This window comes from Podarcis liolepis (assembly GCF_965112155.1).
Source record: "Podarcis liolepis genome assembly, chromosome: 17".
In the NCBI taxonomy this organism is placed as follows: Eukaryota; Metazoa; Chordata; class Lepidosauria; order Squamata; family Lacertidae; genus Podarcis; species Podarcis liolepis.
In genome coordinates, this window is record NC_139571.1 from 558,589 (window position 1) to 570,786 (window position 12,198).

Sequence of the window (12,198 nt, forward strand, 5' to 3'; positions counted from 1 at the left end):
TTGAAACTGTTGCAGGAGTGGAGCTGGGGAATTTTCCAGCTGTAGAGATTAAAGACCGTGAGAAACAGAGATTGACCTTGGACAAGAATGTTGACAGAAGAAGCCTTAGTGATTGCATTTTGCAAGACAAGTGCTTTATTGGAACAGCTTCATAAGAAGACGGATGTGAGGATTATTAAAATTGATAATATGGGACAAAAAATGACTGATTTGGGACAAAAAGTGAATACCTATACAGAAACAACTCAGGATTTGATTCAGGAATCTGTTTTGACATGGCAAGCTGTGGAGAAGACGAAGGAGAAAGTTGTTGTTGAACCTCAAGTAATTCAAGTGGAGAGAGCCCCGGCCTTTCAGAGGCAATTTGATGAACATAAGCTGTTGTCCTTTACAATTGAATCCAGAGAAAGCCAGATTTGGAGGGATGGAGTCCTGCTTGGATTGGAGAAGGAAAGTTGGATAGATCCCCTTATGCAGGTTTGGGACCTGGATTTGGGTCAGGGGGGAGATTGGAGCTGTGGGGGTCTTTAGCTTTGGAGGGACTTTGAAACACGCTCTGAAATATCTTTTGGACTTTAGTTCTGACTATGGAGAATCGGCTGACCTGTCGAGAAGGAATAAAGACATTGTTAGGTTGGAGTTTCCCCGAGATCTACTCCTCAGTGCCAAAGGAAGGAAATTAAGAACAAGATCAGCAGAAGACAAAGTAAAGCACATGTATAAATATGAAGATCTGCAGAAGGGACATGGAAAAGAGTTAAGAGCCTTGGATAGAAGATCACCAGGTTGATGGACCATATGGAATTGATAGAAAGGACTGACAGAATCCGAGACCAGGGAGAAGAGACAGTGGAAGAAGATTGGGAAAAAGTTTTTAAAAATTTATTTAGAGAAATATTGTAAAATTAATGAGTTTTAGAAAAATTGTTGGAATGAAATTATACGGCTTTAGTAGAAAAGTTATAAGGAGTTAAGTATAAATAGGTTTTAGGGTTTTAATGGTAAGATAAGGTTAAAATAAACTAAGACAATTAAATGACAGAAAACAGTGAAAGATGGAAAGGATTTGCTGAAATAATTAATAACTAGAACACAAAAATGGGAGGTGTGAGGAGGTCGATGAAACAAGTTGATGAAAGAAAAAGATATGGAAATATTGGATGTGTTTTTAATGTTTTTGCTTTTGTTTTTGTTCTTATGTATTGTGTCTTTTGTTTTTTTTCTTTGTTTTTTTATACGTGCTGTAATGTATTGATTTGTATTGTTTCCCTTTCCTTTTTCTTTTCTACTTCGTTTTGTAATTCGTAAACTTTCAATAAATATTATTTTTTTAAAAAAGAGAGAATGGGGAGCAAATGTTCAAAATCTGAAGCCTCAGAGGAGTGGGAATGGAACAGAGATGTCAACCCCTCACAAAACCTCTAAGGTAGAGCAGAAGATTTGCGTGTTTTAAAAAGAAGCATGAGAATACACCGATCAGATTTTTGAGAGCCTCCTACCGTTTATAATCATTTGTTTTCTTTAGTCTCTGTGAGTCCTGTCTTGACATTTAAGGTTTCTGAAAGAGCCTGGCCTCTCCACTGCAACAAGAGGAAAGCAAAAGAGGGAGATGCTCACACTACAGGTTCCTCTGGGTTGGCCTCTTCCACTGTCACATTGCCCATTTTTCCCGGAGGAAGGAGGGCTGGAAGCTGCTTCCGACATCGGCGCTTGTGGGGCTTCGTGGCTGGCTGGTCTGCAGCAACAAGAAGTTCTTGCTGCTCAGCCAGAATAGCGGCAGGTGCTTCTACTGGCAACTCCAGTTCCATTTGGGGGGGTTTCTGGTCTGGAACCTCCTTGTCTGGAGGCTCTTCAAACACTTGCAAATCAGGAGGCTTCTTGAGTGGAGGGGTGACTGCTGCCAGAGGTGGAAGATGCCTTTTACTACCCTTTTTGACCTATAGAAGAAGAAACAGGCAGTGTAGTCTAAAGCAATGGTTTACAAAGCATGAGCCATACCCTAAGGAAGGACAGCTGTTAAGGGGATTCATCCTTCTCCTCCACCTCAATGCCATGGTTTGGCCTATAAACAGGAGTCCTATCTTTCCCAATACAGAAGGCTCCATCAATTTCCCTATGGGCTAATTAGCAGAAGAGAAGGATGGGGAGCAGCAGAGAGCAACCCCCTTTTCTAAACACTTCCTGCTTCCCTAGAGTTTCAAACCCAGGGAACCTAATCCACTCACCAGATCCATTTGGCATTCCTCTTTGCTAAATGCAGGCTAAGTGAACAAGCCAGCATCATCATCACGCAGGCCACTGCCTTTTACTCTTCATGTCAGAGATCAAGGCTATAATCTTGTAGCACGTAATTGGGAAAGACTACTAAAGCTGTGGACTCACAATCATAGCTTAGAAACCCTACTTTGCTAATAATTATGCATGAAAAGCAAGGGAGACAACCATCCTTATGGAACACAACAGGAGGCAACTAATCCGTGTTAAGCGGTCCTAGGAACATGCCTCACTTACCATCTGGGCAAGTTTTGGCTTTGCCATCAGGTGGTTCCACCATTGTGAAGCTTGCCAAAACTCTGCTTGGAAGTTTAAAAACACAATCACACCACAATAATTCCCCTTCCAAAGATACCCATCTGGGAAGCTTCTGCCCAGCTATGCAAAAGCAATCCCCATAGCAAAAAAGGAAAGCGGTTGTGCTGATAGCTTCCTTCTTTCTTCATCCTCCCCCATATAGTTCTTCCAGATGACATTCAACAGCCAGTCTAGATCTGGCCTCAGCAGACAGCACACTCACCCGCTGGTGGCCTCCTCCAGTGGGTGGGAGGGGTTGTAGGAGCTGGGGCTGCAGCAGGAGAAAGCAGTGAAAAAGGAGAAGACCATTAGAAGAAGAAGGGTTTGGATTTGATATCCCGCTTTATCACTACCCGAAGGAGTCTCAAAGCGGCTAACATTCTCCTTTCCCTTCCTCCCCCACAACAAACACTCTGTGAGGTGAGTGGGGCTGAGAGACTTCAGAGAAGTGTGACTGGCCCAAGGTCACCCAGCAGCTGCATGTGGAGGAGCAGAGACGCAAACCCGGTTCCCCAGATTACGAATCTACCGCTCTTAACCACTACACCACACTGGCTCTCAGTTCCAAGTGCTACTGGGTTTATGAACTAGCAATTTATAAGCTTAGGGTATCAATGCAGTCCAACAGACAAAGAAGACTGAGGTAGAAGACTTGAACTTTCATGCACATCTAACCCAAGGAACCATCTGTAACCCTAGAGGCCTCCTAACAAAACTGACCAAGAGCAGGTTGCACTACACCAAGGATGGGGAACCTAAGGTCCCCTAGGCAGGAGTTGGAATCCCAGCTCCCATCAGCCTTAGCCGGCACAACTCATGCTTGGAATCATGGGGAGAAGAGTGTGATTGCATTCATGACATGCTAGATGGCTTCCCATGGGCTGGCCAATGTGAGAAAAGAATCCTGAACTGGATTGGACTTTGTTCCCACAGAGTTCAGCTATGTATTGAGGACTACAGGCTCCCCATTCCTGGACTACACAATCAGTGCATCAGGGCTATTGGTACCTATAGGAACAGGGGAGCACCTTGTCCAGGCATGGAAGGCTTACTGGGTGACCTTGAGCCAGTCGCCATTTCTCAGTCTACCCGCCTTCACAGAGCTGTCGTGGGGATAAAATTGGATGGGATGACCACATATGCCACCTCAAGCTCCTTGAAGAAAAGATGGGACATAAAATGTTGTTGTTTTTTTAAAAAAGGAAGGGTCTCTCCCTCCAAAAACGCACTTAAACATGCATAAAATATGGGAGCATATGCAGGTCACTGCAATCAGTTCACTTCTAAAATGCTACCTCTGCTACCAGAACCAAAACTATTTGGATCAGTACCTCAGCACTTGGGTCTACATAAATCCCTTTCTTGAAATCAAAGTCGGTCAAATCCCGTGATCCTCCCAGTAACCTCAGGAGCTCCACTCTACTGCGGATTTTCTCTCCTCTGGGGCTATGAGGGGGGAAAGAGAGAAGCAGCTGTTAGATGTGTAAAAAAGCAGCACAGTGAAAGTAGGAGCTGGGATGTTTGCATAACACAGTGAACAAAGGACTCTCTGATCTCAACAAAGGGATGTGGATCAGGTAAGATATCAAGTGTTGCCCAATACAAGGGAGATTTCTCACTTTATTTGAAACTTTTTGGATGTGCACACCACTGACACGGAAGCTAAGAATCCTATTGTTTTGTTATGTACTGCGGTTGTGCTCTACTTGGATGCAGAGGTGGACTGGGGGTCAAGAAACATAGCTTAAATCCTAAAACAATGGAGGCCTTGTGGATGGGTGGTTCCTGTGTCCAGGAAATAGACCCTGCACATGTTCCAGATGGGGTTGCACTCTCTCTGAAGGAGCAACTCAATAGTCGGGGTATCCTCTTTGATCCAGCCCTGTCACTAGAGTCCCCAGTGACCTTTGAGTAGCAGTGCTTTCTATCAGCTCCAGCTGGTCCACAAGCTGCAACCATTCCTGGATCCTGGCAGCTTGATCACGGTGGCCTATGCAATGGTAACCTCAAGGCTTGGTAACTGCAACACACTTTATGGGAAGCTACCTTTGCAGCTGACCCAGAAGTAGCAGAATGCAGCAGCCAGTCTGCCCACAGGAGCAGATTAGTTGCAACACGTCAACTCCTCTGATGAGCTGAACTGGTTGCCCAGTTGCTACTGGGCCAGGTTAACTCACAAAGTCCAAAACAACTTGTGCCCAAAAGACCTTAAGGACTGCCTGACCCCTTAGGTTCCACCTCCATTACCAAGATCCTCTGATGGAGCTACTACCCAATGCAATTCTGGGCTGCATCAATAGGAGTATAGCATCTAGATCAAGGGAAGTAATAGTGCCACTGTATTCTGCTCTGGTCAGACCTCACCTAGAGTACTGTGTCCAGTTCTGGGCACCACAATTCAAGAAGGACACTGACAAACTGGAACGTGTCCAGAGGAGGGCAACCAAAATGGTCAAAGGCCTGGAAACGATGCCTTATGAGGAACGGCTAAGGGAGCTGGGCATGTTTAGCCTGGAGAAGAGGAGGTTAAGGGGTGATATGATAGCCATGTTCAAATATATAAAAGGATGTCACATAGAGGAGGGAGAAAGGTTGTTTTCTGCTGCTCCAGAGAAGCGGACACGGAGCAATGGATCCAAACTACAAGAAAGAAGATTCCACCTAAACATTAGGAAGAACTTCCTGACAGTAAGAGCTGTTTGACAGTGGAATTTGCTGCCAAGGAGTGTGGTGGAGTCTCCTTCTTTGGAGGTCTTTAAGCAGAGGCTTGACAACCATATGTCAGGAGTGCTCTGATGGTGTTTCCTGCTTGGCAGGGGGTTGGACTCGATGGCCCTTGTGGTCTATTCCAACTCTATGATTCTATGATTCTATGAGACCTGAGGTTGAGTCAGCCTTTCCTGGGTCCTGAGTTTTCAGTGCAGCAGGTCCTGCACTGTAGGATTCCCTGCCAGCAGAGCTTCTGGCAAGAACTGCCAACCTTGTGATTGGCAAGCCCAAGAGGCTCAGTGGTTTAGACTACAACAACACTTGTGTCCCTCCAGTTCAAATCCACACGCCAGGGTGAGCTCCCGTTGCTGTCCCAGCTCCTGCCAACCTAGCAGTTTGAAAACATGCCAGTGCAAGTAGATAAATAGGTGCCAATGCAGCAGGAAGGTAAACGGCGTTTCCGTACGTTCCGGCACTCATCATGGTGCCCTACTGCGCCAGAAGCGGTCTAGTCATTTTGGCCACTTGGCCCGGAAAGCTGTCTGTGAACAAATGCCAGCTCCCTCGGCCCCAAAAGCAAGATGAGCGCTGCACCCCATCATTGCCTTTGACTGGACTTAACTGTCCAGGGGTCGTTTACCTTTATTTGACAAGAATCATTATTGCATTCATTTAGACATATCCTTAAAATAGTGTTGTTCAGACAGGTCTTTGCCATGTGAATTTCTTACCAAGCAGCCTTTGCCGATGCCTTTATTGCTCTTATTGGAATTGTGTCCACTGCCTTGTAAGTAAAAAGTCAAGAGAAAGAAGTGCATCTTTTGAGAACGAGCAGAAGCAAGACTGACTGAAGAGAGATTTAAGAATATTTCTCAAGCCTTTGAACTGTCATGAAACCCAAGGTGCTTCTTTCCTTCAGTGGTTGTAAGAGAGGCATTAACAGCTGGCTGCCTAGGGAATAGGACCTGAAGGGAGGGATAGGCAACATGTGCCCTCCAGGTGGTCATGGACTCCAACTCCCATCAGCCCCTGGCAGCATGTACAATGGTCAGGAATGATGAGAGTTGTAATCAAGCAACATCTGGAGGGCACCTCTTCCTACAACCCTTACACTCTTTTCCAGATGTGACCCCCAAATGGCATTACCTTGTGTAATAGGTATCTGACTGTCCAGGTCTTGTTCCATTTTTGCGCAAGACTTCACGGCGCTGCCAGCCGGGCCCTAGTGCGGGGCAATCCACCCAGCCCTCTGTCATGTTGTTGTTGGATATACCGCAGGGCAAGAACTGAAACAGCAAGAGAGTAATGGAAGGGTCATAGCTATGGGGCCAAAGGGGTTGTTCTTAAAATAACAAAAAACATACACACAGTCGTGCAAGGAAGCACACAAGAAAGAGCAGCAAACTTGAAAGAGATGCTTCCATATATGGTTCCCTCCTCATTTGCAGCCACTATAAGTAAGGTATAATTTGACATCCTAAGAACCCCAACTGGTATTCCTTTAAGGTAGTAATGGTTCTAGGCTTAGGAGCAGCTCCAGGGGACAGAGAGAAGCAACCCTGTGTCTCTCCCATCATGGCTGCTACACTTGCCCAAACAGTCCATACCAGGGGCTGAAGGAAACCCTCCAGTCTCTCTATCGGGCTTTTTGAACTATCTGAAGCAGGCCAGGCCACACCTCTCACTGGCCCTTGCTGAGAGATGCCCTTGGACGTTAACAATATCTCTTTGCTCGTCTGCATGGAGGATAGAGAGGGATGGGAGAGTGCATGTAGAAACTAGCTTCCTGTACAAAGGTAAATTGTACATCCATTGCTCTTCCCATGTTTGCTTCTCCCCCCCCCCCCCCGCTATGTGGCCTGCAGGAGGAAATGCAGCCCTTCGACTGAAAAGGTCCCCCACCCCTGAAGGAGCTCTTTCCTTCCATCTATTCCAAGACCTTTTAAAAACTGAAACTTACCAGAAGTTGTGACCATGAAAGCAGAGTGTTTACAACAGCTCAATTCCGCATACTACAGCTTCTTTGGGACAGAACACATGCCCCACAAAAGATAGATAGCAGAGAAACAGCTTTAAATCTGTGTTCTCTTTACTTACGTAAACCTTAGGTTCTATTTCTGATGTTGCAAGTTTCGCCCAAGATTTCTACATTTGAAATCTATTACTTAGATTTACAAGTTTTAAAGAGGGGAGGGAAACAGAAGAAGCTGAATTCTGGACAAATAGCAGAGCTGAATAGGACTGACTAGACAATACAAATTTAAAAATAGTTTAAAAAATAACAAAACAATACAACAAACAGATAATGTGGAGTGTTGTTCACGTAACCAAGGACAAACCACAACAGATGAGCAAATGCTGTAATATAGGTGACACTGGAATGAGAACTGAGAAGCAGGAGGGCGCCCATAGTCTTTACCCACAGTATTAGATGTAACGAGCTGATATCAAAATTCCACAAATTTATCTGAGTCAATTTCCCATCTTGTCAAGTTAGTTTTTTGACTAGCTCATCTTAATACACTGCTTATTCTGAAGTGGAGACAGCTGTGAAACAATCACAGAGAGGCAGAGAGCAAAGGAGGCACACACCTTTGCACGGGGCTTGAGGAGGTCAGACCACCATCCAGGGCTGAATTCAGGTGCTATGCAAAGGCTTTATCCCTTTCTCTGTACAATTCAGAGACAGGCTGAAATACGCAGTCTCTCGCTGGTCACTGCAACCATGCGGCTGATTCCAGATGCTCTTGACAGGCAAAACACTGCAACAGACCCAAAGCTGCACCATTCTAGCTAGCTGGGATAGATGCAAAGGCAGGCAGAATATTCTCCAACAGCAAGCCCCACGTACAGACAGGGCTGTGTTGACTCTACCACCCGGGTGACAGGGTGTGGGAAGATCTATAGTCTGTGTATTATTCCTAACTACCGTATTTTTTGCACCATAACACTCACTTTTTTCCTCCTAAAAAGTAAGGGGAAATGTCTGTGCATGTTATGGAGGGAATGCCTACGGGTGGCATGCCTATGGATTTTCCTCCTCTAAAAACTACGTGCGTGTTATGGTCGGGTGCGTGTTATAGAGCGAAAAATACGGTACACAGAGAAGATCACGCACTGAGAACAGAACTAGCTTGCCCAAGGACAGGCAAGCCTTGTGGTGGAAGGAAACTCTCTTGCTAAAATGACAATTTCTATAAGAATGCAAGGAGATAAGCACAATTACATCACATTTCAACACAGCAAGGTCAACCATAATTGGGGTTATTTTGTTAATCTTGGCCCTTTCCTCCTTCCCACTGATACAGACTGAGACGAACTCATATGCATACTTGTGAGTATGGCCTCCCAGAGAGATCTTAACTTTTAAAATTTAATTAATACCCCAGTTGTTATAATAAGGGGCAGCCCTAAGTCTGTTCCAGCTGGCATTCATCTGCACCCTATTTGGCAGTTATAGGTGAGGGGATCAGGGCCAAATCTTCCCCCAAGAATGCTTAGTGACGGATCAAGATGCTGTTTGGAGCTTTTTAGTTTGGGAGGTGGACTGGTCAATATGAATGCCATCGCCCCACTCCTGGTAAGACAAACAAAGTCGGGGGGGGGGGGTTATCCATGTATCTTTACCAAGCTTCTTTCACACTTTGTAGAGATGTTCAGACTAACTACAGTGGTATCTCGGGTTACAAACACCTCATGTTACAAACACTTCGGGTTACAGACTCCGCTAACCCAGAAGTAGTACCTCGGGTTAAGAACTTTGCTTCAGGATGAGAACAGAAATCACACAATGGTGGCGCGGCGGCAGCGGGAGGCCCCATTAGCTAAAGTGGTACCTCAGGTTAAGAACAGTTTCAGGTTAAGAACGGACCTCCAAAACAAATTAAGTTCGTAACCAGAGGTACCATTGTACTGTACTGCATAGCACTCTGAGGGGAGCTGTCCTTGAAGACAGCCCAAAAAGTATCGCTCATGCAAATACTGTTGCTGTTCACCTCCTGACAAGACAGGAAGGAGGGGGCAAGTTTTATGGACTGTACACAAGCAACCAGCGTAGCCAAGTAAAATCCAATGTGCTGCTTCTGAGCCATATAAAGAGCGACGAAGCCTAGGTTTGGTATATACCAAAGAGCATTTCTCCTCAATGCAAAGCCTTCATCAGTTGACATCTGCAGCAGCAGCACAATTATTTTAACCATTTATTTATTTATTTATTTATTTATTTATTTGTTTGTTTGTTTGTTTTTGCATCAACTTTTGCCTATAAGGATGCAATCCTATGGTTCTTGGAAGAGTGCCCCATGAGCAAATGGACAGAGCCGCTTCTCCTAAATCAGGCTTCCTCAATCTCGGCCCTCCAGATGTTTTGAGACTACAATTCCCATCATCCCTGACCACTGGTCCTGCTAGCTAGGGATCATGGGAGTTGTAAGCCAAAAACATATGGAGGGCTGAGGTTGAGGAAGCCTGCCCACAATGATAGAGCTGGTCTACTTACTTTTGAGACCAATGGGAGGCAAGATCTGGAAGGAAAAAACCAACAGTCAATGGAAGGAGACAAGAAAAGCTGGGGGGGAAACAGCTGTCCCCACCTTCTACCTTGTCAGCATAAGACTGCCAGGACTTTGGATTTGATGGTTCCTCCACTTTGGATTCTTCCTCCCCTGCCCTCTTTGAATTACTCTGCCCATTTGGTTGGTGAAAAGGGCACTCAAAAAGTTAATACAATAATGTCCCTCTGTTGCACAACACAAGAATGGCAGGAATTCAGGGAAGCTCTCTGAGCTACAGCCTTAGTACATGAAGTTCATCACCTGAAGATATATGCCTCAGCCCTTCCTTGCAGCTTTTTAGAAAGAAAGATATAAAAGCTTTTTCTTTATTCCAGCATTTGCTTGGACCCTGAATACACCTCTCTAACTATGAGAGTCCAAGCCTTATTTTAAGCACGTGTCTCAGTTGAGGAAAAAACAGCCTTGCACCATGGTACATTTTAATTAAAGGCTTCCACATTTAAGGAATCTGTTTAATTAAAGCAGAGTTGAGCAGCTCGGCAGCTGTATCCATGACTGAGTAGTCCGATTTAGGATCCACTCTGCTCACCCCGAAGCCCTAAACATAGTCTGCCTCCCTTTTACCCTGACTGGAATACCACGCCCAGGGGGGTCACCACCCAGTGGTCGTAAAAGACAATTGAACTTTGGAGCATGGAATATACAGACTTTGTTGGATAACACAGATAATGAGCGTCCAAAACGCAGAACTGCCATCATTGCAAGAGAGCTGTGGTGTTTTAAGATCGATATTGCAGCATTTCAAAAAACTCAAAGAGCAGGAGAGAGACAATTGAAGGAAGAAAAAGGAGGTTACTCTTTCTTCTGGAAAGGTCTACCTGAACAAGAACGTTGAATACATGGAGTAGGCTTTGCTATCAAAAACAATCTTGAGAAGCTCTTGTAAGAAGTCCCTACCGGCATTAATGAGCGGCTTTCAACCCTTTGAATAAAACTTCCCCAAACCCAACAGGCTACTATTCTAAGTGCTTATGCACCAACACTGGATGTCGATGAAGACATTAAAGAAAATTTCTACTCTCAGCTGAAGGCAAATCTAAAAAAATGTAGTATAAACACCGACAACTGGGAAACACTAGCCTACGAGCACTCCAATTGGAGAACAGCCTTTACCAAAGGTGTCATGAGTTTTGAAGACCCTTGAACTCAGGACGAAAGGGAGAAATTGCAAGTATAATCAAACTACTATATATTTTTCAATTGGGCCCCAGTTTAAGTATTGTAGCATTTTTTGTTAAATTGCACCTTGCAATTTAAACATTGTATTTTGTCTCAGGTTCCTGGGCAGTTGTCATGTTTATTGGTAAAACATGTTTTTGCCATGGCCTTGCTTTGAAGAAACTGGGGGGGGGGGGGACCAGGACCTCGTAAACAGATGCCTGCTGTGTAGTCAGCCATTGCCTGCTTTGCCGAAACAATCACGGGCATAGGCAGCTGCAGAACTAGCAGTACCTTGGCTCAAGGACAAAACGCTCACGTGGACCTTGTTCTGGAGGGAAGGCAATGACTGTATCCAAAATTACAATTAAGGTGTACACACTAGTGTACACACTAGTCTGGAAACATCTACTTTTCTCAAACAAAACTAGGCAGCTAGCACACACTGGCATGTATCTGCTTACCATTTAGCCTGCTTCCATCATCCAAAAATGTCAAAGGATGAGGAATTTTTGGAAAAAGCTGGCTAAAGTGGGAGACAAGACATGGGAGGGGAAGAAATAAAGTGAGCTGCGGTCAGTCCACATCTATGACCCTGCTCTCTTGGAAGGTGAAGTTATGTTTAAAGACCTGTGATATTAGCAATAGAATAGACATGTGCCTATCTCCAAGAAAAGACACGGAGGGCAAAATTGTTCTGGAATTCATATCTAGTCTGCCATATGAGCCATGCTATTTACATAGACTGTTAACATACAGCTCCACCATGCAAAAATTGTGTCCACACCTTTCCCTGTAAGGCAGCAATGGTCTTTTTATGCTGGGGAGCAGGCATCATGACTACACCTCAAGCTTCCCACTCTCTATGCCAAGTAGAAGGAGCCCCCCAGATGTTTCTGGTCAACACCTTCCATCACTTCTGAATATTGGCAAGGCTGGTTCAGGTTGAGGAGGAAGTTGGGAGTCCAATGACACCTGGTGGGCCACAGGTTCCATCATCCCAGCTCTACTTCCCAGGGAGCCCTTCCACATAATCCATCCTTTTGGGAGACCTGTTATAATTAGTTAAAGGGCAGCATAACCACCTCCTAAATAAAACCAAAGCCCAACAAGACCGCTGGGAAGCTGGTATTTCCCAAAGTGTAACAAGCTCTCTTCAAGGGCTCACCAGTGTCATGGCTCAAGA

At 45.0% G+C, this 12,198-nt stretch overlaps 1 protein-coding gene across 28 annotated transcripts in view; it reads right to left on the reverse strand.

The window, feature by feature from the left end:
- LOC310696682 (methyl-CpG-binding domain protein 1-like) overlaps positions 1 to 12,198 on the reverse strand; it is a 122,816-nt gene that overhangs the window by 97,169 nt on the left and 13,449 nt on the right. For 26 of the 28 annotated variants that reach the window (XM_083482445.1, XM_083482457.1, XM_083482454.1 and 23 more), the window contains exons 2-5: positions 6,427 to 6,566; positions 3,903 to 4,017; positions 2,795 to 2,842; positions 1,618 to 1,937 (exon numbers count right to left, since the gene is read on the reverse strand). In XM_083482445.1, the coding sequence (XP_083338571.1) occupies positions 1,618 to 1,937; positions 2,795 to 2,842; positions 3,903 to 4,017; positions 6,427 to 6,536 (593 nt within the window). In that variant the 5' untranslated portion in view covers positions 6,537 to 6,566. Of the gene's footprint in view, positions 1 to 1,499; positions 1,587 to 1,617; positions 1,938 to 2,794; positions 2,843 to 3,902; positions 4,018 to 6,426; positions 6,567 to 7,872; positions 8,206 to 8,375; positions 8,945 to 12,198 lie in introns of those variants that run through there. The other 2 variants (XM_083482460.1, XM_083482459.1) reach the window with 2 other exon arrangements.